The sequence below is a fragment of the Cynoglossus semilaevis genome, chromosome 14, assembly GCF_000523025.1.
Source record: "Cynoglossus semilaevis isolate Cse_v1.0 chromosome 14, Cse_v1.0, whole genome shotgun sequence".
Lineage (NCBI taxonomy): Eukaryota > Metazoa > Chordata > Actinopteri > Pleuronectiformes > Cynoglossidae > Cynoglossus > Cynoglossus semilaevis.
The window spans coordinates 12,405,422-12,429,097 of record NC_024320.1 but is presented as its reverse complement, the minus strand read 5'-3'; the positions used below and the strand labels follow the sequence as shown (position 1 = coordinate 12,429,097).

Here is a 23,676-nt window from a genome sequence, read left to right as displayed (position 1 = left end):
CCCCCCGCGACCCCCTCCCAAAGCAATCACAGCTGTTGCTTCAAGACACCAAAGAACCTTATTTAAAATATTTTAAATATATATATGTGTGTGTGTGTGTAAAATACATGACTCATGTTGTCACAGATTTTCATGTGCCATCATTCTATTTCCCAGCACCACCAAACCTGGTGGAGAAAAGCTCTCATGCAGTGGGCTCCTTGGCGGGCTCGGTGGTCCTGCCATGTCACTTCTCCAAGTTGATGTTCTCCACATCCACACCTCACACCTGGACTGATGATGAGCAGCTGAGGATCAAGTGGACGAAGCTGGAGGCAGAGGGAGAGAAGGTGGTGCTGGTGTCCCAGGCTGGAGTAGTCAAGATTGGATCAGCGTTTTTGAACAGGGTCGTAGTGAAGAAACGTCCGCTCTCAGACGGAGATGCCAGTCTGACGATGTTGGGACTCAGAGCCAGTGATGCAGGACTGTACCGCTGTGAGGTGATGCTCGGGATGGAGGACGCTCAAGACACAGTCCGCCTCAACGTCACTGGTGAGTGACACACACACATACACACACACAGGTTTGCCCTCTGTACCTAAGCCCAATAATAATCCCTTATTTATTATTCCTAATTATTATAATTTCCTAATTTTCAATCATATAATATTGTAGCCTTAAGCAGGATATATTTGAAAGGTTATTGGAAAAAAAAAACTCTCACTTTTGTGCAATTTTAAAAAAAAAAATTTTTAATAGTTGCACCTTTGAATTCTATAGATAATGTACACGTTGAGCAATAAAATGTGATAGTCTGACATGTTATTATTATTGATATTTATAAATAATAATAATAACAACAATAATAACAGCTAATATTATTATTGTTATCATCATTATTATTATTATTTATACAGATGTTCACTATTTTTACTACTTCTTTTCCATTTGCACTCAGATGTCAACACATTCTTTTTTTATACGCTGACAACAGACGTCTTCCTATTTTCTTCTATTGTATTCCATTTAGTCACACATTCCGTTGTCCATGTACAGCAGCTGTATGCTGATTCCTTTGACATCATTTGCTCATCACAAGTATAGTTGTGACAAGATCTTTCTGTCTCTCTCTGAGTCCCACACACACACACACACGATTCGCTTTTATTAGTCACACTTACCATCAATATAAGAATTTCACAAACATGAAGAGGGATGAAATCCAGATGTGTGAAGCAGACGGAGACAGTTTCAGGCAGGATTGTAATGGACGAAGGATCAAAACATGACTTTTTACCAATTTCAGCATCTTAATTTATGGTTTATTTTATATCATTGGATCACAGTAACAAAAACTGGAAAATTAAGGTAAAAATGGTAAACAAAATAAATTAAAAAAAAATAGAAATAGAAATAAAACAGTAGACAATAATAGTACTTTAATACATTTTACAATTGAGTACAAGAATAATTTAAAAAAATGTCATTTCTGTCCATTTTACTGTGGAGAAAGTTCAACACACTTCATATTTAATGCTGCTCCTCAGAGCTCAGCATCTCCATTAACTCAACATTATAACAACATTGTTACCAAGACTTACACAGACGAAAGAAATCCAATCACAGTGGAGACAAAATCCCTTCAAACCTCTCAGTAAAAGGCCAATGATTGGTCTGGAATATCCAACAATGGAGACTCTCAGGTCCATTACTGAGGAAATAGAAACTCTCCTCTGCCCCATGTCATCTGCCCTTGGCTCTGCAGCTGGGTGGAATAGAGGGGTATTTCTGTCCTGGCAGAACTGCAGGGTTCAGTTGTTAAACAGAGAGTCTATTAGGAAGAGTCTTTGTTAAGATGTCTGTCCACTGTCAATGTGGAAACTGTGTTAATGTCAGAGAGACAGACAGAGAGACAGAGAGACAGACAGACAGAGAGACGGAGAGACAGAGGGACAGAGAGACAGAGAGAGAGAGAATCTTCCACTGTTTAATCTATGACTTTGACTGAGCTTTTTATTGACTGATGAATGGAAAAAAACCATCTTAACATCAAAGAGACACAGGGATTGGAAAAGTACTGACACTACAGCAAAAGTGCAGTACTTTATAGTAACAAAGAGCTAATAACAAGGTCTGGAATTCAATCATTTCAAAACTTTACAGCTAAGTTACCATCGACTGACCGTTGAATGTATAATCACCTGCTTCTCTACATTGGCATCAATTACCCTCAAAACAAACAAGCTGGAAAAGTCGTACATGAACATGGACTAAAATGTAGAATCAAAGAAATGTTAGTATTTAAGAACAAAACATATAACTTTGGTCACACTTTTCCACCTACTCTATCAGGATTCACAAGGAACACAAGTTAAAACATCTGTAAAACATATTATTCTCCCTGTAAAGATGGACGTCCAATGAAACACCTAACGTCAAAAACAGATACTTTATTTCCTCAAACTACTGTCAGTTGTTTTTATTGTTTTCTCTTGCACTGCGTTGTGTTTTTAACCATGTTGTTAAAACAATTCAAGTTTATTCTCGCTCCGAGTTTTTCTCTTTTTCTAAAAAAAAATTATATATATATATATATGTTTTTTGATGCAGTGATTGGACTCAAATGGAGGATCTATATGTCGTCTTCTATATTATATATTGTCTTCTCCATTGCGTTATTATAACAGTTGTCACCACTGAAAATCCTGGTCACCAGACTTTAACTCTAACAGTCCATGGAATATACCACTAATTGTTTATTTGCAAAATAACTTTTTTGTCAATATGCACAAACACCAATTATCATTAACAAATATTCTAGTTTAGACATGATTTTTTTTTTTAAAGTCATGTCCAAAATGTAGGGTGTAGTCAATTAATGGAGGTACAGTACAACATATACTGCAGTGTATTTTAAATTCATATGGGGTCACCTGAAATGTCTGGTAATTAATAAAAAAAAAAGATAAAAATGGTTTTACAAAACTATTTTGATCCCATATTTGGGGAATTGTTGTGTGAGCAGCGGATATGCTGTTAACAGGAGTGGAGTCTCACTGCTAACACAGCTGTTAACCACGAAGGGACTCGAACCCTCAATCTTCTGATCCGAAGTCAGACGCCTTATCCATTAGGCCACGTGGTCTGCTGTTGATCAAAACCACCACACACGATCTTAAACACTTTCAGTCACCAGTCATTCTGACGTCACAAGACAAACAACGTTGTGAATAAGTCATATACTGTATGATGACTGTTGGTCAGGCTAGACCGGCTGTGCCAAGAAATGAAAAAATCGACTGTTCCCTCTGACTCTAAAATGTATTGACAGACTTGTTTCCTCTTCTGTGTTCAGGTGTTGTGTTTCACTACAGATCCAACGTCAGCCGCTACTCCATGGATTTTCTTGAAGCTGTAGCGGCGTGTCAACAAGCAGGTGCCAATATAGCTACGCCTGAACAGCTGACGGCTGCGTTCGAGGACGGCCTGGACCAGTGTGATGCTGGCTGGCTGTTAGACCAGACTGTTAGGTGTGTCTCTGAGCTGTTTGTTCACACTTATTTCTTCCCACTTATTTCACCGATAATATTGGCTGACTGATATTATCGATATCATCTGCATATTATGTAATATATTTTGTAATATCTGTAAGAATTGTTATTGGTTTTTCCTCTGATAATGAAAACTCCATAACCCAATGCCTGGGTTTCACCAAATGAGTGTTCCCTAAAAATAGTTTTGGGGATAAACGGCTGTATATTAAAGTGAAAGTCACTAGATGGCAGCATTGCAGCTCATTGAATTAATTTCATACATACTCATACAGTCGTTTGTACAGATAAATAAATAAATATTACCTGGCCTATATCGATATCCGTTGATATCGGAATCGGAAAATAAGTGTTTGGACAATATCACCTTATCGGATTTGTACAAAAAAATAAATATCGGACGTCCCTAGATGTAAACATCACTGCATTTTTCAGTCTTTTCTAGGATGATTGTAATTCTCACACCAACGGAGTTGTCCAATTATAAACATACAGTAAATAACATTCATACGGAGCTAAATGTTTTCCCCCTTCGTTGTTGTTTGCAGATATCCGATCACCAGGCCACGTCCAGGCTGCGCCGGAGATCTGCTGAGTCGGCCGGGCGTAAGAACGTACGGCACACGACCGCTCACAGAAAAATATGACGTCTACTGCTTCGTAGACAAACTACATGGTAAATACTGAAGTACATTTGCGTACTGTGCTATTACATGAACTCAGGTACATGAACTTCTGTTCCTACGGTGTGACTTCACTCGTTTTTTTGCCATACCTCGGAACTCCCATGCTGTACATAAGTACGTATGTCCCTCAGTGTAGGACGGAAGAACAGCAGAACAGAAAAAAGTTAATATCGAACATCGCTACTGAAGACCAAAGCCAGAGGAGCCGGAGACATAACTGCAGTCTGTTACTGATAATCAACATTCAAAAATCTTGTCTCTCCCCCGTCTGAAGGTGAGGTCTTTTACCCTCCGTCCATCGGTGAAAAGCTGACTCTGCAGCAGGCCAGAGAAGAGTGTGAAAAGCACGACTCTGTTCTGGCGTCGCCCGGTCATCTGTTCGCAGCGTGGAGAGCAGGTTTGAACCGATGTGACTACGGTTGGCTCTCTGACGGCAGCGTCCGCTACCCCATCACCGTCCCCAAGCCTCAGTGTGGAGGAGGTCTGCTGGGCGTACGCACCCTGTACAAGTACGAAAACCTGACGGGCTTCCCTGAACCTAGTGAAAGGCACGGAGCGTTCTGCTTCAAAGGTAGGACTGAGTTTATACAGTCGTCCTGGGATGTAAAGTCCACCAGTGTCTGCTTGATTTACACCGGTGATGGAAATATATGTCTTTAAAATATGGAAATACACTTCATGATGATTTCCATCAGTCCATTTTTCAGCCATGTTTATTCACATAAACAAATCACTGAGGAATACGGTTTTGTTTTTGACTCTTTTAACTTTTTCGATTTCACTAAATTTAATTAATGTGGTCATTTTTAACAATGACGTCATGGAAGGATACGTCAAATTGTACCGTAATGCAGCCGTGGTTTGAAGATAATATATGGCAGTGGCTCCAAACCTCTGGCCTGGGGGCCTCTTCTAGCCCAGAAAACCCCAATTTCCAGCCTTTAGTATTAAAACATGGCCATTTAATAATGCAAAAAAGGTCTGTACTAACTTTTTGCACTAACATTATTAATGTTTTAAAAAATCGTTTTTGTGTTTGTTTTTGTTTTGAACATTAAACTCAGTTGCCCTCAGATCATTTGAGTTTGGAACCCCTGGTACATACAGTATACTAGCCTGTAGTAATGTGATGTACTTTTCACCTACGGAGGTTTAATGAGCTCAATGACCACAGAGCTGCTCCTCCAACCACAGGAAGGACAGATTTGGTCTAAAGTTAGTCCTCGGACCACTGCACTGCTCACTGATTGACAGCCACCCCCGTGTTGTATTTGCTTAATATAGAAGCGTTGCTAAATTTAATTTGCTGTTGGCAAATGTCAGTCTTTCTGGGGTTCATTCATTAGAAGAGGCCCAGACAGTTGTCTGTGTTTTGCAACGCCTCTGTCGGAGAACGATATGCTGAGACAGGAAACAGAGTGTGGGAAATCTCCAAACCTTGGTTTGCACTAAAGGATGAATCCATATTTATTTATGGGGACATTTATAACCAGAGGTGATGATTTACAACAGTGGATTTCTTCAGTCCCTTTTGGCTTGTGTCCCGTTGAAGTAAAGCAGTATCTTCAGTACTACATCGGTTTGGACGGATGTCAAATGTTGAAACGAAGCTTGGTGAATGTTTCCATAACCGTCTGGACCAAATGACTTCTGCCCTTCTCTGTCCCGACCCTGGGGGCTTTTATTCAAATCGCTGTCATGGCTGGTTGATTCACTGATACTGTACAGTCAGTTTCTTTTTAGGAATGTTTCGCAAGAAATCATGGCTATAATTTGAGTGGGTGGGACAGGGAAATCTTTTTGAATTAAATCATCAGTCAGTTCATGGCAACACAAAGGTCATGGTAGGTACAAGCTCCATCAGAGTGCTCTATTAATGTAACGCAACGTAACAAGATGCAATGTAACTTAACACACCTTAACAAAATGTAATGTAACGTTGCCTGGGGAAACGTGCCGGTTTTTAGATATTAGAGTACATCCCTACTCAAAGCCACACAAGAGTTACAGAGCAAAAGTGTTTCAACATGATATAAAATTGCTTTTTTTTGCTGTGTTTCAACATGATATAAAATTGCTTTCCAATGATTCTATTACTATATATATTTATTTAATTACTATATATATATTATAACTTCAATTATGTTGTGCCGTTTTCACAGGTTCTAATCATTTTTGTTCAGCAGTAAAATACTGGTATACATTAAACACTGCCTATAAAAGATAGATATGGTTTGTAGCTACACCTGTATGTACATCCTTCATCTTTATGTGTTCAATCTCCCAGGAAGAGCTGGAGAGAGTGTTGGCTGATGTCTGAGAAACTGGAGTGCATTAAAGCACATTTAAACAAGCTGTTCCACACTCAGAGAGTATATCTGACCTTTTTGGCGAGGGTGTTGCTGAGGGTGGGACACTCTTAGAGGAGGCTCCGTCCCTGCAGGTTTGTTGGCTGACAAAGTTTTGGATTCAGAAGAAAAAAAAAATCATAGAGATGTTGACAAGAAATATAAATGAAGAAGAATGAAGAATGATTGGCTTAAACTAAACATTTAAATTTGCTAAACAAGCAGTGGATGTGTACGACATAGTGACGTAGTTCTTTACTGAGTTGTGCAGCCCGAGCAAATCAAACACGATCAGGAGAGCTGACAAAACATCTCAGGAGTTAGGAAGAAGTTAAGAGAAGAAAGTACTGAGGATGTGACAAAGTGTTTTATTTGTTCATTAAAAAACGTAATAATACTCAATCCATGATGTGACCCTGGAACAAGATGATGATGATGGCAGCAGTGGTCCCAGGCTCCTAGTTTGAGACCCCTGCTGCTGGGCCCCGCTGCTGTGTATGTGGACTGATCTGAAACACACATGACTCATGGAGGTTATACAGCTGACTTCATCTACGCTGAGGTACCACGCTGCACAAAAGCAGTGCAGTGTGAGGCAACACAGAGGGATGAGAAAGAGCAGACGGTCCCTAAAACCAAACACTCACACTGTCCTTTTACGAGGGGAAAACCCACTCCCAGCACTCTCACACAGATGTCGAAGAAATGGGACCGATCCCCCGTGCTGCACAGCTGGAGTCTACCAAAACACATACGGGGGGGGCATGGTTATAAAGTACTAACTACCAACAGTAAAGTTGTTTTGATAATTTCCACATAAACATTGAATTGTACATACCTGTACTAACATTGTAAAAGGAATCATGAAAAAAAATCTGAAAACAATCTTAGTCAATTAGATCACATTTAAAAGTCATGTGATAACTTCAGCTGTAACATTAATGTCATCAATATTTAATTCAACCCACCAGTTCAAATTTATACTAGGGTGTTGGGGGCTTATATTACAGGTGGTTACCGAGGCATGAAGCTCACCTAAACTCGTGAAAGAAGACAGTAATGTTATGTTGTCTTTATGTCATCAAATGATATTATTATTATTAGATATTAGATATTATTGGTTTCCACCATTAAGACCAGATCATTTTATGGATCTGTTTAAAAAGAAAATCCATATGATGTATTATCCCAGCTTTAAAAACCTGTCAATCTACAGCTGCGTCTTTTCATAAAATAGAAATGTAGTTTTCTTGTGGCTTCAGTGAAAATTCTCACGCCAAGTAGCAATAATAAACCAATGGTTCAGGTGTCACTGTGAGCCAAAAATGATTAAATAAAATACCCCAAAACATCATCTCATCATCTCCTAAGGTTAGGTGTAGGAGACCAGGCAGTAATAAAGCAGCAGACATTCACAAATGAAAGGTTTAAAGTTTACCCAGGGATTTCTTCATTTACCTCACCTGCAGATGTAAATGATGACATCCAGCTGGTTGTCCTAGCAACAACATTTCATTGGCTGAAGCATACGGTGTGTCAAGTGTTACTTCGTCATTCAGCCAAACCTTTAAAAACATCTTTATCTAAGGGAACATACAGACTTATCTGTGCGTTTGGTGACCTGCAGTCAGAGCTCTGGTTCTGTTCTCTCTGTGTGATGTTTTACAAATGACATAATTGAACACAGTTCAGTCTGGCTGGATAAACTCTCTGTCTGGACCTGGGAGGCTGTGTAATGATGGCTGCCAAGCATTAAGTAAAGTGGCAAAGTTGCAGGAGAGAGAGAGTTAATGTATCGTAAAGTGACAGTATGAGGACAGACTTCAGCTACAGCCAGACAAAGTTCACTCGCCAAACACATGACATCATATCTGGGCTGGACCGAACTTCCAACCAGGTCTGCATCAGTGTGAAAACGAACCCAGAAAACACAGCTAATACACAGAGTCTAACATCATCAGCACTCCACAATGTTAGTATTGTTCAATGGAGGGAAGGAGGGTTTTGACTTAGCAACGTGGCTTTACCAAGAAATCCAGTCAACCTAAAACAATGTTCCAATTTCTGATGACGTTGAAGTACAAAGGTCTTCACCATCATCAAGTAACAGCGTTACAAAAAACATGTTGGCCCTGGTTAACTCTGACTCGTACTTACTGACATATAGTAGAAAGTTAAGTCAAAAATTTAAATCAGATTTGAATAACTGACATATGTTAAGACACTTCTCTCAGACGTCACCAACAGCTTTGACGTGAAGTTTTAATGCTACGTCTTCGTGAGCATTGTTCAGATATTTCTGTATCGAACAAAAAAATTCTTTACACTGACACTGACAGAGTGTCAATAGGACTGAGGATACGCCATAGTTACCACAGCCAGGTGAACAGAAAGTGAGCAGAGCTTTTATACTAGTAGTGCATTTCAAATGCATTGAAAACGAAGTGTCACTTAAACTGTGTCGTACTGTTGACACCTTTTAATAAGCAAACGAACACACACAGTGTCGGTTAAAGAAGTCACAATGTTAGGTGGCTTGATGAGGTTAAAGCTCTTATTCAGTCAACTAAGTTGCTTAATGGGTTGCTGGTTCGGCACATGACTTCAAGTACGAATATGAGCATTTGAATGAAGTATCAGGCCTGAAACTGCAACTCATGTTGGCAAAATACAAATATAACATTGTGGAAAGAAAATCTCCAGTCGGATTAAAATTAAAATTGAATCAGTGCCTCCACTGATGGATAGTACTAACTAGATCATTCCAGAATCCTTCAACACATGCTTTACTACCGAGGTATGTGAATAATAAAAGGAAAAGTCATGTTCTGTGGGGCAGCTGTGACCTTGACCTTGGTGTGGCCCTAATTCAGACACAGAAAATCAATTGGGGTGAACGTTAGCCGGTATTTAAAGTTGAATAGTCAGGACACTCTGACAGTGAACTAATGAAGCCTGTACACGTGTCTCCACTTTACTCACCTCACTGCCAGAGTGTTCTTCTCTTCTCATATGCAAGACTTTCCAGCACCAGTTCTCTTTCCCAGAGTTCCCATTACTCACTCTGCCTGTTCCTGACCTGCTGATCTTGTCTTAGTCAACACAACCGTCTTCTGTTGTTTCAACTCTGATCCACTCATATTCCAGCTGCCTGGTTTTTCACACAGAACACAGAAGTTCATCCTCTGTGGCTCGTCTTCTTCCATGTGCCACTTCTTCACAGCAGGAGTGATGTCATCGCCCTGTCATGATGTGACACTGATTTCCACACACTCTATTTCAGATTACAATAGTTCTGTCCTCCAGCTGCCATTAATTGTTAAGTACTCAGTAATTCTGTGTTTTTTTAAACCCACCTTCAGTTAAAGACAGGCCTGGGTGATTATCTATTATTAACATTAAACACGTGTGTGTGTGTGTGTGTGTGTGTGTAACACCCTTCACACAAAGGTTTATTTTTCTCTGTAGAAATCCCACACCCAGGTCCAGAGCCTTTAAAACCAAGTCACCCTGGTTTGACACGGTTATGATACAGAGGGATGAGAGTGAAGTATCCTGTAAATAAAAGTTGTGAACGGTTATGATACAGAGGGATGAGAGTGGAGTATCCTGTAAATAAAAGTTGAAGTGAAGTGACTGGTTTATTAACGAATAACTAAAACAGAAAAAAAACGCTCTTTTCCTTTCTTTTAATAGCGCGGCTACCTGAGCCCACTACCCCGGGTCCAGCGACGACTTCAGTTACTCACACCTCACCTGAAGAACCCACACAAGACTCCCACAGCACCACTCACCCCCCCCTCCCAGATCCTGAAAGAGCTGAAATCCAAATCAGTGGAGCAGAGCCAGCTGCCTTCTCAACAGAAAGGCCGCACACGGCCTCAGCGGACGAGCACGGGGACTTACACACCTCGCACCCTCACACCCCAACCACTGTCTCCCCCGCTCCCACCTTAGATGACTATGATTATATTCAACAGTTCAGCAAGGACAAGGTTCTGGCTGTGCCGGTGAGAGAGGAGATTTTGGAACCCATGTCACTTCCACCTTTGCCAACACCCCCACTTGTGAGAGATGTCCTTGATGTCAGCAATGAGGAGGACAACGAGGGACAGATCAAAGACAGTGGGCAGGAAAGCAGTGTTGACACCAGCTCTGATGTGACCCAGGTGGGAGTGGTGCAGACGCCCACAGGGATGTGGACAGGAACAGAGTCAGGGCCCCTGCAGACCACCGTGTCACCGGGGTTGGATGTAGAGCCCACACAATCATCGTCCCAGCCTCCAGAGATCACCCCTCAACAGGCTGACCCAGAAGTCACCAGCACACAGCCAAGTGTCCCAGATGGTAGTGAAGTCGTCCCGCAGCAGCATCCTGCTGTGGTGTTTAAGGAGGTCTTATCTGAAGGGGTCCACATATTTGACCTGGAACGTGGACAGGTCAATGTTCCAGTAGTTGAGGAGCCATCGGCCAAACCACCGTTCCATCTCATCATTGTTAATGTGCAGAGTCAGAATCAGTCAGGTGAGTGTGATGTTTGTTTGGCTCCTCTAAAACTGAGAGCTACTTCAACGGCACTTAGTAACACAAAGAGCTACTTGTTCGATACAGACTTCCTGACCAATAGAATAATAATCAGTTCTGGGACATCCAATAGTAGACACTCTAACCCTAACCCTACCGTCGTCATTGCACCCATTTGAATATCATTGCAAGAGTAACTGCTTCAAAAAGCACAGTAACAGTAGAATTTGGTTGACTGGTTAACTTTTAGAACATAAGCTGCCCACTACCAGGTTCCCCACCTTGGTGACCCCTGCTCTAACACATGACATTACCATGCTGAGGCTTGGTGGCAGATCTCACATCCTAGAGTCTGTTCTGGCTAACGTCACAGCCAGCGTTGTGATAAAGTCACGGTGATGTCATATCGTTTTCAGATGTTCTCCGTTTGTGCTTGTCCCCTTAAGAAACACAAACTGTGGGAACAACTTTGGGAGATGAATAGCTCTTGGCTTCTCCCAAGGTTTTTTTTTTTTTTTTTGCTTGCTCAATGCACCACAGCCACAGCTGGAATTGAACCAGCAAACCTGCTCAAAGCTGAAATTCTAGGCTGTGGTCTGTTGATGAAGTCCCTGTAGCACTTCAGTGGACACCACAGCAGTGTGTACATTTGGACCCCCATTCATCATTAGTTCAGTACAGTGTTGATGTGACGTTCTGTCACCATGAACATTTAAAGAGACACATTACAAAGAATAGACTTTAGAGCTGTTGAAAACCAGCGATGCCATATTTAGTTTCTGGACCCTTCTAGAGCCCCTTTTCCTCAACCTGTAAAGTGACTTTTTGTAATGTTATTGGAGACACTGACGTAATAGTCCATATACTACACCCTTGCCCCTCCCCCATCTCAAACCCAGTCCTCCTGTTGCTCTAGATCCTCCCAACTCTGGTCGTAGCAGATGTTCAAGGTCGCAGCTGGCTGTGAACATGACTTTTTTTTTTGTCTGAAGTAAATCACTGAATTCATATTGTTCATGTTTTTCTTGTGTCTGGTTTGAGACTCCCAGGTGGACAATGATGTTGAAAAAACAAAAACCCCAAACCAGACAAAATACAGCGCTATTTACAATTAACATGGAACGGAGACAACGGAGCTCCTGTTCATATAACGTCACACCTTTAACAGTGGAATCATATTCATCATGTTCAGCGGTCAGTGTGGCTTCACCGTGTTGAAGCTGAAGCTAATACGTCCATGCAGCATATCTGTGAGCTGCTTCAGTGTATTGTGCAACACTGTTTTGGGAGTTTTTGAGTGTTTTTGAATGTTACACTGTACTGTCAGGGTTGTTACGGGAGATGTTACACTGAGTTCTGCTTAACTGTTTGTTACACACACATAATTTAACATTCTCATAGTCTTATTAGCACACACACACAAAAACACACACACACACATATTGCAGAGCCAGATGTGGAAATTTAGGAACTTAGTCATCTCCACTTGGCCAGTTTTGTTGCTTAACATATTGTAAACACATCTCTGTGGCTTCCACTGGGACATCTGCAGTAGAACTCCATAACCAGTCAGAATGTGTCTGAATGAATTCTTTTTCTTTCTTTCTGTCTTTCTTTCTTTCTTCCTTCCTTTCTTTCTTTCTTGCTTTTTGTCTTTCTTTCTTTTTTCTGTCTTTTTTCTTTCCTTCTTTTTTTCTTTCTTTTTTCTGTCTTTTTTCTTCCCTTCTTTCTTTCTTTTTTCTGTCTTTTTTCTTCCCTTCTTTCTTTCTTTCTTGCTTTCTTTCGTCCTTCCTTTCTGTCTTTCTTTCTTTTTTCTGTCTTTTTTCTTCCCTTCTTTCTTTCTTGCTGTCTTTCTATCTTTCTTTCTTTCTTCCTTCCTTTCTTTCTTTCTTCCTTCCTTTCTTTCTTTCTTCCTTCCTTTCTTTCTTTCTTCCTTCCTTTCTTTCTTTCTTCTTTCTTTCCTTCTTTTTTTCTTTCTTTTTTCTGTCTTTTTTCTTCCCTTCTTTCTTTCTTTCTGTCCTCTGCATTTATATTTAACCTGTTCCTTTTTTTTCCTCAGTTGATCACATATTGGAAATTTTGAACCAGCCCATTTCTGGGCTCAGTGGCCCCCAGGTCCCGGGGATTTCTGACCTTACACATATAACCAGTGAGGCTATCCAGTTCAGTGGAGACACAGACTCCCTTCAGCCGGCACCCATTGATCTGCCTCAAAATATCAGCTTTTTCAATGGAAAATATGAGGTATTTGGGGTTTCTGATAACGGTACTTCTTTGGGTTTGGTGTCAATGAATATGCAGTGAACTAGAAGGCAGTGTTATATACCGTACACTATGTAGTATAAGTGAATTTAACCTTGAATATAGCTTTTACACGTATAGCCAATTTCACTCAGACAGTAGTTTCAATTAACTGTGCAGTATTATTTCAAATTGTCAGTAAATAAATGAACAAACACAGTGTTGTCAAACTCTTAAAGTAACAGAACAAATCTGAGTAACAAACAACATTCACATAACATTATCGCGCTGAATGATCACGCTTTCGAGGGAGAGTATCTGAGAGAAGTATCTGTTCATCCCTGAAAAAAAAAGTATCCTCATTCAGACAGATGACACACATGAGTCAATAAATATATATATCATTTTGATCCACTCAGGTGACCTTTGAACCCAAGCAGCCTGAAGAGGCCAGAGGTGACCAGTTCGAGACATCTTCACCTGTACAGGTAGAGGTCGTGGATGTGGAGGAGAAGAACGTCACTTTTGACTACGGCATCATAGAACTCCAGTCAGAGGAGACGCCGTTAGAAGAAACAGTTGCTGTCACTCAACCTGCTGTTCCGTTCCTAAATGTAGTTACAGACTCCATGGATGACAGGGAGAAACTTGAGAGTGTCAGAACTCCTGACCCAGTCGATAAAACCGTCTTGACCACAGACACCCACCGTGCCTCATTTGTTTCATCTACAACGCCCTCAGAACCCATTTCCTCCAGGACCACACCAACAGTCACCAGTGCAGCCTCTGTCCACTCAGGTCCAGTAGGTTCTGCCAGCTGTGGAGAAGATGGCTCAGCATGTGATGCTCCACCCACACCAGCTGGAGATAGCCAGTCGGCCATGAAGACCGATGAAGCAGAAATTGGTGGGACTGAACTGCCGACTCACACCGTCACAGCGTCAATAGAGACCACTGTAAAAACACAGACTGCTGACTTTGAAGGCTCTGCCTCTGGAGAGGATGAAACCTCTGGGCAAGACCCCTACGAGATCACCGTGGTTACCAGCACGGTGCCACCAAAGTTGTCCATCCTTTACACCCAGCAGTCTAAAACGGACTCAGGTAGCGATGTTACAGAAGTCCCAATGGTTTTACCAGCTCTTGACACCAACACAGAAACAGGCTCAGGTGATGAACAGCCGTCCGGAGAGGAGGAGGGGGAGGAGTCTGGGGATCATGTCGACCAGGGTGAAATTAAAGGAGAAGCTGCAATGACAGCGTCACCAGCTGTGGCAGCATTGAGACCCACTGCATCAACACCACATACATTTCACACCTTAAAGGATGAAGATGATGAGAAAACCCAGGCTGTTAAACAGCATTCTGAAACCACCACCTCTGATGACCACGCCCTCCACCTCACCCCCCCTCAGAGAGTCCAAACCGTGCAGCCAGTCGTAACGTTCTCTCAATATTTAAACCAACCTTCTACCACCATGACGCCCTCGTACACTTCCCAACAAAACATTCTCTCTATCCCCCACTGGGCGCTGACCCCTGACCCGGCTGCCACCCCTCTGCCAGAGGTTGATTACGTGGATTATGACAAAGAAATTGCCCCGCCCCTTGTAGAGTCAGTACCTCGACTGCCAGATAATATCTTTGCCACGGAGCAGCCGGAGGTCAGCACCGACTCACTCTTGTCTGTGGAGGCCAGCAGTGTGGATGTCAGCGGTAGGCACCTCTTATTCTGATAAATCCAAGTTCATCAAACACTCACACCCTGCCATCTTTTACTCAAGGTTAAAAATTCACACAGATCTGTATGGACAGAAGAATGATGTCAGTGATGATGTCGTTGTGGTAAAGAATGATGTCAGTGATGATGTCGTTGCACATATATTACACAAGGAAATTACAAGGAGGATTTCCTTAAAAGGACATTTAAAGTAATGTTTTTTGGGCTCCTCAATGTAGATGATTTAGGTATCATTGGAGTAGGAATAGGACGTAGCGTCTACAGTTGTGATATCACTTCAGTGATAGCGGTGTTCAGTGTGTGTTCATGTGAACTGCACTTTGAAAGAACACACACACAGTTAAGTAAACATCAAACCAAACCAGTGTGAAAACACTACAGGTGTGACTCTGTGGCTGTCTTTATGTTGGATGATTGTCCTGAGATGAACCGGTGATTGTGATGATGAGGCGCAGAATGAAAATGAAGTCATTAATGATATCTTATCTGTTATTAAGATCTGCCATGCTCAACCAGCGAGTGTCAGAATGGAGGCTCCTGCTACAGACGGGGAGCACAGAGCATCTGTGTGTGTGCACCTGGATATACAGGGCAGCTCTGTGAAACAGGTAGACACTCACACACACACCTGCCGTTTACTACCTGCTCTAACCTTTAAACCCTGCGCTGACAGACGCAGCCTCACGGTCATAACTGTGCGTTGCCTCTGCAGATGTGGACGAGTGCCAGTCGAACCCCTGTCTGAATGGAGCCACTTGTCTGGACGGAGTCAACTTCTACAGCTGCCTCTGCCTGCCCAGCTACACAGGAGAGCTCTGTGAACAAGGTGAGCTGCTCTTCACCACCACACCACCACTGTAACAGCTAAGAGTGTAGTTGTACGCAACTAGACTGACTGAGGAACTTCTTCAGTTTCTTCCTCAGTTGACATCTGCTCAGACTGACTGAGGAACTTCTTCAGTTTCAGTTGGTCCAGTTGCGAACAGATAAACTCTTTGGATAACATGACCTAGATGAATGAGAATCCTCACAGACAAACTGCACTTTGATTTGATTTAGGAGGGTTTTTTTTATCTTAGAGCCAACAAGAAATAACAATAACAACAACACAGGGAAATCATTTCATCTTAACACAAGTTGACACAGATTTGAAAGACGCAGAAATGAATGGAATCCCAGCCTTTTGACTTCATTTTCTGGTTTTATTCCATTTCTTTAAAATGTATGCCGTTACTAATACTACCATTATTTCAGTGTGTGTTACCATTAAAGCAGTGTAGTCATTTGTAGGGATGATGAGTGTGTATTTCATATACAGTTTTTGCTGTAGTGTTAAAATAACAACAAAAATTCTTGTCACGTCATCGACCCATTCCCATAACTGTGAGATTCCTGTTTCCAGTTCAACACATGACATCACACCAGTGATACAAACACACAATACACAGGACACCCTGTAGGTGGAGCTTGACGAAATTACAGTAAGTAGGTGAAGGGTCAACTCACATGTGGTGTAGTGTGTCCCTTCACGTTAGGCTGAGTTCTGGGTTTTGGACACTTTAACACAGAGTACGGTCCACCTGTGTGGACATGTGGTGGACACAGCCTCTTGTCTTGGCCTCTGCGGTCTCTTGTCGTCAGCAGTTCTCCAGCACTGGGTGTTGGCTACTCAGCAGATTAGTTCCAGTTTCTCCTGTCCAACTGTTTTTTGTGAATTCCCAAGAGCCATGTGCAGGGAAAGACACAAACACAAAAGGATTTTAATATAAATGTAAAGACTGACCAGTGATGAGTGATCAGCCAAGTGGATTTAGCTAATGGACTGTAGGACATGTCCTACTGTGTGTCTGTCTCTCTGTCTGTCTCACTCACTCACACATTTCTTTTTTTGACCATGAACCAGCCCACGCAGTCAGGACCTTTGAATGGGTGTTTGTTATGTTCGAGAACAAAGTGAATAGAACTGGAAATAAACACATTGACATTTTAAATCCATGCCTCTTTATCTCCTCTCTTCATCAGAAGAACAACCAAAGTCTGGACTGTATTCCCACATGACCTCATTTTCCACATAAGCCAATACGATTCCTTAGAACAACAAGAACCAGGAATTCAATCCAGCAGTTTTTTCTTTATTTATCAGAGAAAAACCAGCCTAGAACTAGAAGAATTTCACTGGGTCAATTACCAACTAATGCTCCATGTTCCGTGGCTTCTAGAATAAGTCAAGAATTTCTTTCAAAACGTTGTGATGCTGTTGTTGTCAACAATATTAACTTAATATAAACTTACCGCTCTGAGGCTGGTCTGTCAGTTTGACTGGGACTCTTAGGAGTGTCTCGTGCAAAACCTTCACAGATCCTGCAACTCTCCTCCTCCTCTTGTTGTTTTTCTTCTTCTTGTATATTTCTCTCCTAATTGGTCTCCTCCTCTTTGTTTCTGCTGTAATCCTGAAAACTCTCATCCCTTGCTGTCTCACTTCAATCTCTCCTGGCTCTTCCTCTACTGCGGTGCTACCCAAACCTGTTTGATCCACAGACACAAACGATTGTCTGGGATCAGATAACCCCAGACAAATATGTCAGAACAAGTAATGTATTGTGATAATCTTCTTTCATGAATTTACTGGGGCCTGTTTAGTTGAACACAACACAGGAAATGAAGAAAGACTGCTGCCACCTAGTGCAAGTATTTGTTCTGCCTTTCATTATTGCGAAGAACAAAGAAATGATTTGCAGTATGAAAATAATGGTTCACACATTAGATTTGGTTGTGTTCTTTTTTAGAGAATTATTTTCAGAGATTACATTTTTAAAATTGAATTAGAAACAAGTATTTTCAGTGTATGTAAATACTGTAAACAAGATTAAAAATATCCTTGTTTCCAGAGCCCTTTGTGGCCCATGTATCCGTGTATAGATTTGGTAAATACTATCCTTGTTTCCAGAGCCCTTTGTGGCTCATGTATCCGTGTATGAAGTAAAGTCACATCTGTCCTCCTTTCTGCCAGGGGAAGGAATGAGGAAAAAACATCGGAAAGAATGAGGAAAAAACACATAATAGCTCCATTATTTTGACAAAAACTTTTGCAGCTGTGTGCCTGAAAAGTGCCCCAGTTTTATTAGAGTCAGGCCCTTCTCCAGCATGTGAAGGAAGAATCCCTATGTTGACTGCAGATGGTCACCACTTTAACAACGTCACGAGTCATGACCTTCAGCTGTGGGCCTATTTGTGGACACAGTGACCACGCCTCACCTGATCCTCCAGGTGGAGCTATAAAAACTGAAGGTGGCTGACCTGGCAGAAGCTGACATCCCAGAGCTTCTGCAGAACAACAGCTTTTCATCATTGCTTTATTGGCACAGACTGTATCCTGCAGACTCTCTTACAGAAGATCCATTGTTTACTGGGTCGGTCCAGGCACAGAGCTGATTACAGTCATCAACCTCAAACTGAACATGCATGTGTTGGTGTGGTTGTTTGAACCCATGTGTGTATGTGAGATGTGCTACAGTAAGTTCATGTAGTCTAACCACCAGTAGCAGAAAATTCTCTTTTCTCCGTCTCCACTTTTATTCCGTCTGAATTAAAATGAATGGACAAGACTGTGTGGCTGCAGCAGCAGCAGCTTTGTTTTTCTAGGTTTGAATTAAAACAGATATTGAGTTGAGCTCTTTTGGACATACTTCCCACCATTCATAGACTTATATTTGTAATACATAATATTTTTGTACAGAACATTACGTCCTAACGTTGAAGTTGTGACAGTATCTCTGTCTGTCTCTGTCACTGCAGACACTGAGGTTTGTGGATTTGGTTGGCAGAAGTTTCAGTCTCACTGCTACAAGTACTTCCCTCACCGTCGCACCTGGGACGCTGCCGAGAGGGAGTGTCGGCTTCACGGTGCTCACCTGGTCAGCATCCTGTCACGGGAGGAGCAGATGTTTGTCAATCGTGAGTCCCTGTTCAGACACCTGTTCATTAACCACAATGTTGGCTTCCATTACAGTCCACATTCAAAATTACGTCGTTATGAGTCTAAAAAAAACCAACACTTCTCTGTGTTTAGGTATGAAATGTTTGTTAATTATTAATTAATTACATTGTTGGTTAATTGTAAATAAATTAATTTTAAAAATAGTTTTTATACTAATTGCTATCCCTCTATCTACCAAAAGGTGGAGAAATGACACCACTGTACTAACACCAGGGAAAATTAACAACAAACTAACATAAGTACAGACTGGTGCAGTAACATGTAATAATGTCAGTCAAAAAGGAAAAAAAAATACTGCAAAAATTGCTGCTTTTGTTCTACTGTACAGTGAGAGTACACTGTGTTTCCCGCAGGTCTGGGCAGTGACTACCAGTGGATCGGCCTGAACGACAAAATGTTTGAGAGGGACTTCAGATGGACGGATGGTCAGCCAATGGTGCAGTAGAATCGATTCTCTCTGGACTGTAGTATGAATGTAGTATTGGTACTTCAGTGACTTCAGTTTTCCTGTAGTAAAACTATAAAGCTGCCACGTCAACACGGCCGTACCATGAACTAAATATCTTTCATTTTAATGGAGGTTCTTAGATGAGACAGTGGTTCCCAAATCTTTCTAAAGCGCCCCCTTGTGTAGACAGGACTATTGTCAGGCCACCGCCCCATGTCAACCCTGTTTCAGCTACTGTTACAAAATGTTTTTGAACTAAACACTGATATTGTCAATGAACAATAAAAATAAAACTAAAGACCATCAGTTTCCACCTCTGGCCCAAATAAACCAAATCTGTGCCAGATTTTCTGCAGTAGGTCCGTGTCCCCACTTTGGGAATGACTTCCTGGTTAAGATATGACGATATGAAGCCATGAGGACTACATTGGATCATATATGTGGAATGTGATGTAGAATAACCTGTGTTAAATATATGTGTTGACACAGCAATATGACTACTGGAGGCCGAACCAGCCCGACAGCTTCTTCCACTCAGGAGAGGACTGTGTGGTGATGATTTGGCACGAGGGAGGTCAGTGGAACGACGTGCCCTGCAATTACCACCTGACCTTCACCTGTAAGAAGGGAACAGGTATGTCCACGCAGAAACACACACGAAAGATTCGGTCAGGTTCTATTGATGCTAAACCCAAATTCAATTTTGTATCAAAAGTTCTTTATAAAATGTTGTTGCGTTCCCTTCAGTGTCATGTGGGCAGCCGCCTGTGGTGAAAGATGCTCGGGTGTTTGGAGCCATGAAGCCCAGGTATGAGATCAACTCGCTGCTCCGCTATGACTGCAAACAAGGTTTCATCCAAAGACACACGCCCACTATACGCTGTCGCGCCAATGGTCAGTGGGACAGGCCCCAAGTCACCTGCATGAGCCGTGAGTGTTTCCTACAGAGCAACTGCTGTTGAATCATTGCTGGATGGGCTGTGTTAAAATAAAAAAACAAAAAACATTTTCATCGTTGACAGCTGCAACGTACCACACGTCGTTTTCTCTCCGGCACCAAAACAAGATCAGTGGGCAACAGAAGGGACTCCGCAACCACGTTCATGTTCATCAGAAGAGTGTAGACCAAGAGCAGCAGGAGGGTCACAGCGTCCTGCTGAGCCTCTGGACACCTTTACAAGACAGAGTCCAGCAGCTGTTCAGGGAGAAGCGGGAGGAACAGGTCCAAACACATGAGGAGGATCATGGGAAACACTGATAAACTCTGTGGGTCACACAGCCCAGCATGTCTGCAGCAGCCAATCACAGCGGGCTGTCCATCTAGCTGCAGACGTTAATAGATGGACAGAGGGAGGACACAGCTGTCTCTCTACGACTCTGGGACAGACATGGGAGGACAATGTTTAACTTGTATATATTTTTTAATCGAAAAAAACATTTTAGAGTTTCACCAACAGTAGTTCCAAACATATCACACAGTTTTATTGTCAGGCACAAAAAAACTAAGAAGGGCGAGAATGCATTTTGTTCTGACCCAATCAGACACAAAATAAGGGAGAGTGACAGGACTGGACCAAAAAGAAAGGGCGGGGCAGAAAGTAAGTGATAAAAACCCCACTAACATCTGGATGTGTAGGGTGTATAAAAAAATAAAGCTGCAGCTTTACAAAAAGTGTCGCTGAGGATAGTAGAATTAAGCCATATATATATACAGTATATGTATATACTGTATATATATATGGCTCAATTTATTCAATTTATTAGATCAAACAAAACAAGTAAGCATGTTTTTTTTTAATGAAATCAAATTGAGATTCTTCTTATTACATATGTCTAACTTTGTTATTGTATGTTTTTACAGATGAGCAAAAATGATTATTTTTCCATACATTCAAAATGACAGTGGTCCACCTGTATTGTAGGCAAATGCAAGTGGTGCAGCCGTCTGTACCTGTTAACCCAGAAGTGCCTCGGACCATATGTTTATACACCTTCGCTTTGTTTCCAACACGAAGTAACAACATGATTTCTGAGGAGCTCTTATACGCTCTTGCTTGTAGTAGCCTCTTACTACACCTGCATTTAAAGCCCCCCTGAAAAACAATCATTTTGTCCCCTTTAATTATGATTTTGAGTTCTCTGACCTTTAAGGAGAGTTTGCTCTGTGAGCTCCCTGCATCAAAAATCCTGATTCCAGTACAGTGTTCTCACGGTCGGGTTGTCAAGGTGTCAAGAACAAAAAGTGGCAGCTGATGGCTCCGCTTTGTGCTAACTGTATGTTTTGTGGTTTTCTCCAATGTCCATACAGGGTTAGGTCAATTGTTCTGTCCACCACAGGTATACAGTAAGTGTGAGTGTGACTGGTTGTGATGGGCCTCTGTTGTGTTCAGGGTGTAGCCCACATTTGCCCGATGACTGCTGGGATTAGCTTCAGCCCCATCATGAGCCTGAAAAAGGGTTGAGCTGTAGAAGCTAAAGAACGAACAAATGAACCTGCAACAGTTGATTTATTATTATATAGGTATCTATATTAAACTTGTATTGTTGTTATTGATATAAAGTTGAAAATATGAATCATTCTTTAAAACTAATTCCTCTTCAGTTTGTCCTGACTGTTAGTGTTAGGATAGGAAGAGATTAGGAAAATGGCCGGCTTGTTAATCCAGCTTGTATGTAGATGTCTGTACAAAGTGTTTTTTGTTTTTTATTTTAACCATTGAAAAATAATTTCTTTTAAAGGTCAGAGAATGATAGAAGGAGCGGCACATTGAGCTGGAGAGGTGCTGGAAGTTAAACCATAAATGTGTCACGTCTGTGAGCTTTGGCTGAGATGATGCTTTAAAAAAGGGAACAATGTTTGTTTTTTCAATATCAGACATTTGAACATGACAAGCTCTTTGCAGCTGGTGAGATCATGAATATACCATTAACAGACAATGGTAACTGCAGTTACCAGTGATACAAAGAGATCAAATATAGACAGCAGATAAAAGCTGTGAAAGCTTCCTGAAGACAACATCAACAAGTTCAACCCAAACAATTAAACACCTTCAAAAATAAACAACATACAACTCACAACTACTGAAAATGGCATATCTTATACAACACATCAGTCATGACCCAATATGAAAGTACACTTATCTGGAGAATAAATAACAAAATTATGGTATGAATATATATACATAAATTTAAAAAAATAAAAATATATATCTGTTTTAACTTATTGTGTAGTGTAAAGTTTCACATGATTAAAAAGACTGTGATATAAATCCAGGTCACTGGAGCTGAAGTGGTTCCTTTAATGGTGACTGTCTTGCTGTTTACTTTTTAAAACGTTCTTGTTCTTGTAATGATATCATCCAAGTCACTGTTGTGTGACTCACATATGCATTAAAAACAATTAAACAACATAAAAAGTCTCCTTCAAATGTATTTGTTGAAATATTCCCTTCAGTCCAGTTCCATTACAACAGGCCAGACACTGTGTTTCTAAATGAATGTAACAAACAATTTGTATAACATATACTGTACCTAATCACATTTCTTAATTTTTGACTTTGATTTTTTAACACACAATTATTATATATATAATATATAATAATGTATAAGGATGATTTTGAGTGTGTCTTTTTATATGATGTGTGGTAAAAAGAGCTTTTTGTGTCTGTACCTTTTTTTAATGTAACCACTGTTTTATTCCACAGTCACATTACTGTAAAAATGCCCATCGCTGTGTGCAATAACATGGACTTCTGAAACCATTGTGCTGGTCCAGTCATTTCATATCATCAATTTAAAGTTTGAGCAACCAGACGTTGGTTCCACCATTATCAAAATATATATAATGAACTTTCACTTTTGCAAAACCTTAAGAAATTCTTAGAGTGAGGTCTTTTTGTTCAAACTTCAAAAATAAGTCGTATCATTGGAGTGTAACATGCAGATTGGGGTCCATGTTTACATTGACCAGAGCAGAGCAACATGTCAAGTAGGGCGCCATCTGCTGTTGTCAATTCTGTACTACTTCAGTTACAACAGGGAATCATGGAAGGTGCCATTCCATAATGTCACCAGAGCAACAAGATAATGAATATGAGTGTGAATGAACCGTCACACTCACCTGATGAAACTATGACGTGTCCATAATGTTTTCACCACACG

The 23,676-nt window shown here is 41.2% G+C and overlaps 1 protein-coding gene and 1 non-coding gene across 2 annotated transcripts in view; one reads left to right on the top strand and one right to left on the bottom strand.

The window, feature by feature from the left end:
• vcanb (versican b) overlaps positions 1–23,273 on the top strand; it is a 27,299-nt gene extending 4,026 nt beyond the window's left edge. The window contains exons 3-16 of the mRNA XM_017039081.2: positions 157–531; positions 3,335–3,509; positions 4,079–4,206; positions 4,491–4,787; positions 10,261–11,088; positions 13,148–13,332; positions 13,749–15,045; positions 15,568–15,678; positions 15,783–15,896; positions 18,866–19,024; positions 19,421–19,503; positions 20,005–20,149; positions 20,263–20,445; positions 20,538–23,273. Of these exons, the coding sequence (XP_016894570.1) occupies positions 157–531; positions 3,335–3,509; positions 4,079–4,206; positions 4,491–4,787; positions 10,261–11,088; positions 13,148–13,332; positions 13,749–15,045; positions 15,568–15,678; positions 15,783–15,896; positions 18,866–19,024; positions 19,421–19,503; positions 20,005–20,149; positions 20,263–20,445; positions 20,538–20,773 (4,316 nt within the window). The 3' untranslated portion in view covers positions 20,774–23,273. The remainder of the gene's footprint in view (positions 1–156; positions 532–3,334; positions 3,510–4,078; positions 4,207–4,490; positions 4,788–10,260; positions 11,089–13,147; positions 13,333–13,748; positions 15,046–15,567; positions 15,679–15,782; positions 15,897–18,865; positions 19,025–19,420; positions 19,504–20,004; positions 20,150–20,262; positions 20,446–20,537) is intronic.
• Positions 3,052–3,124, bottom strand: trnar-ucg (transfer RNA arginine (anticodon UCG)). Its single transcript has one exon. It is a non-coding gene; the product is annotated as a tRNA-Arg (tRNA).
• Positions 23,274–23,676: the final 403 nt, after the last annotated feature.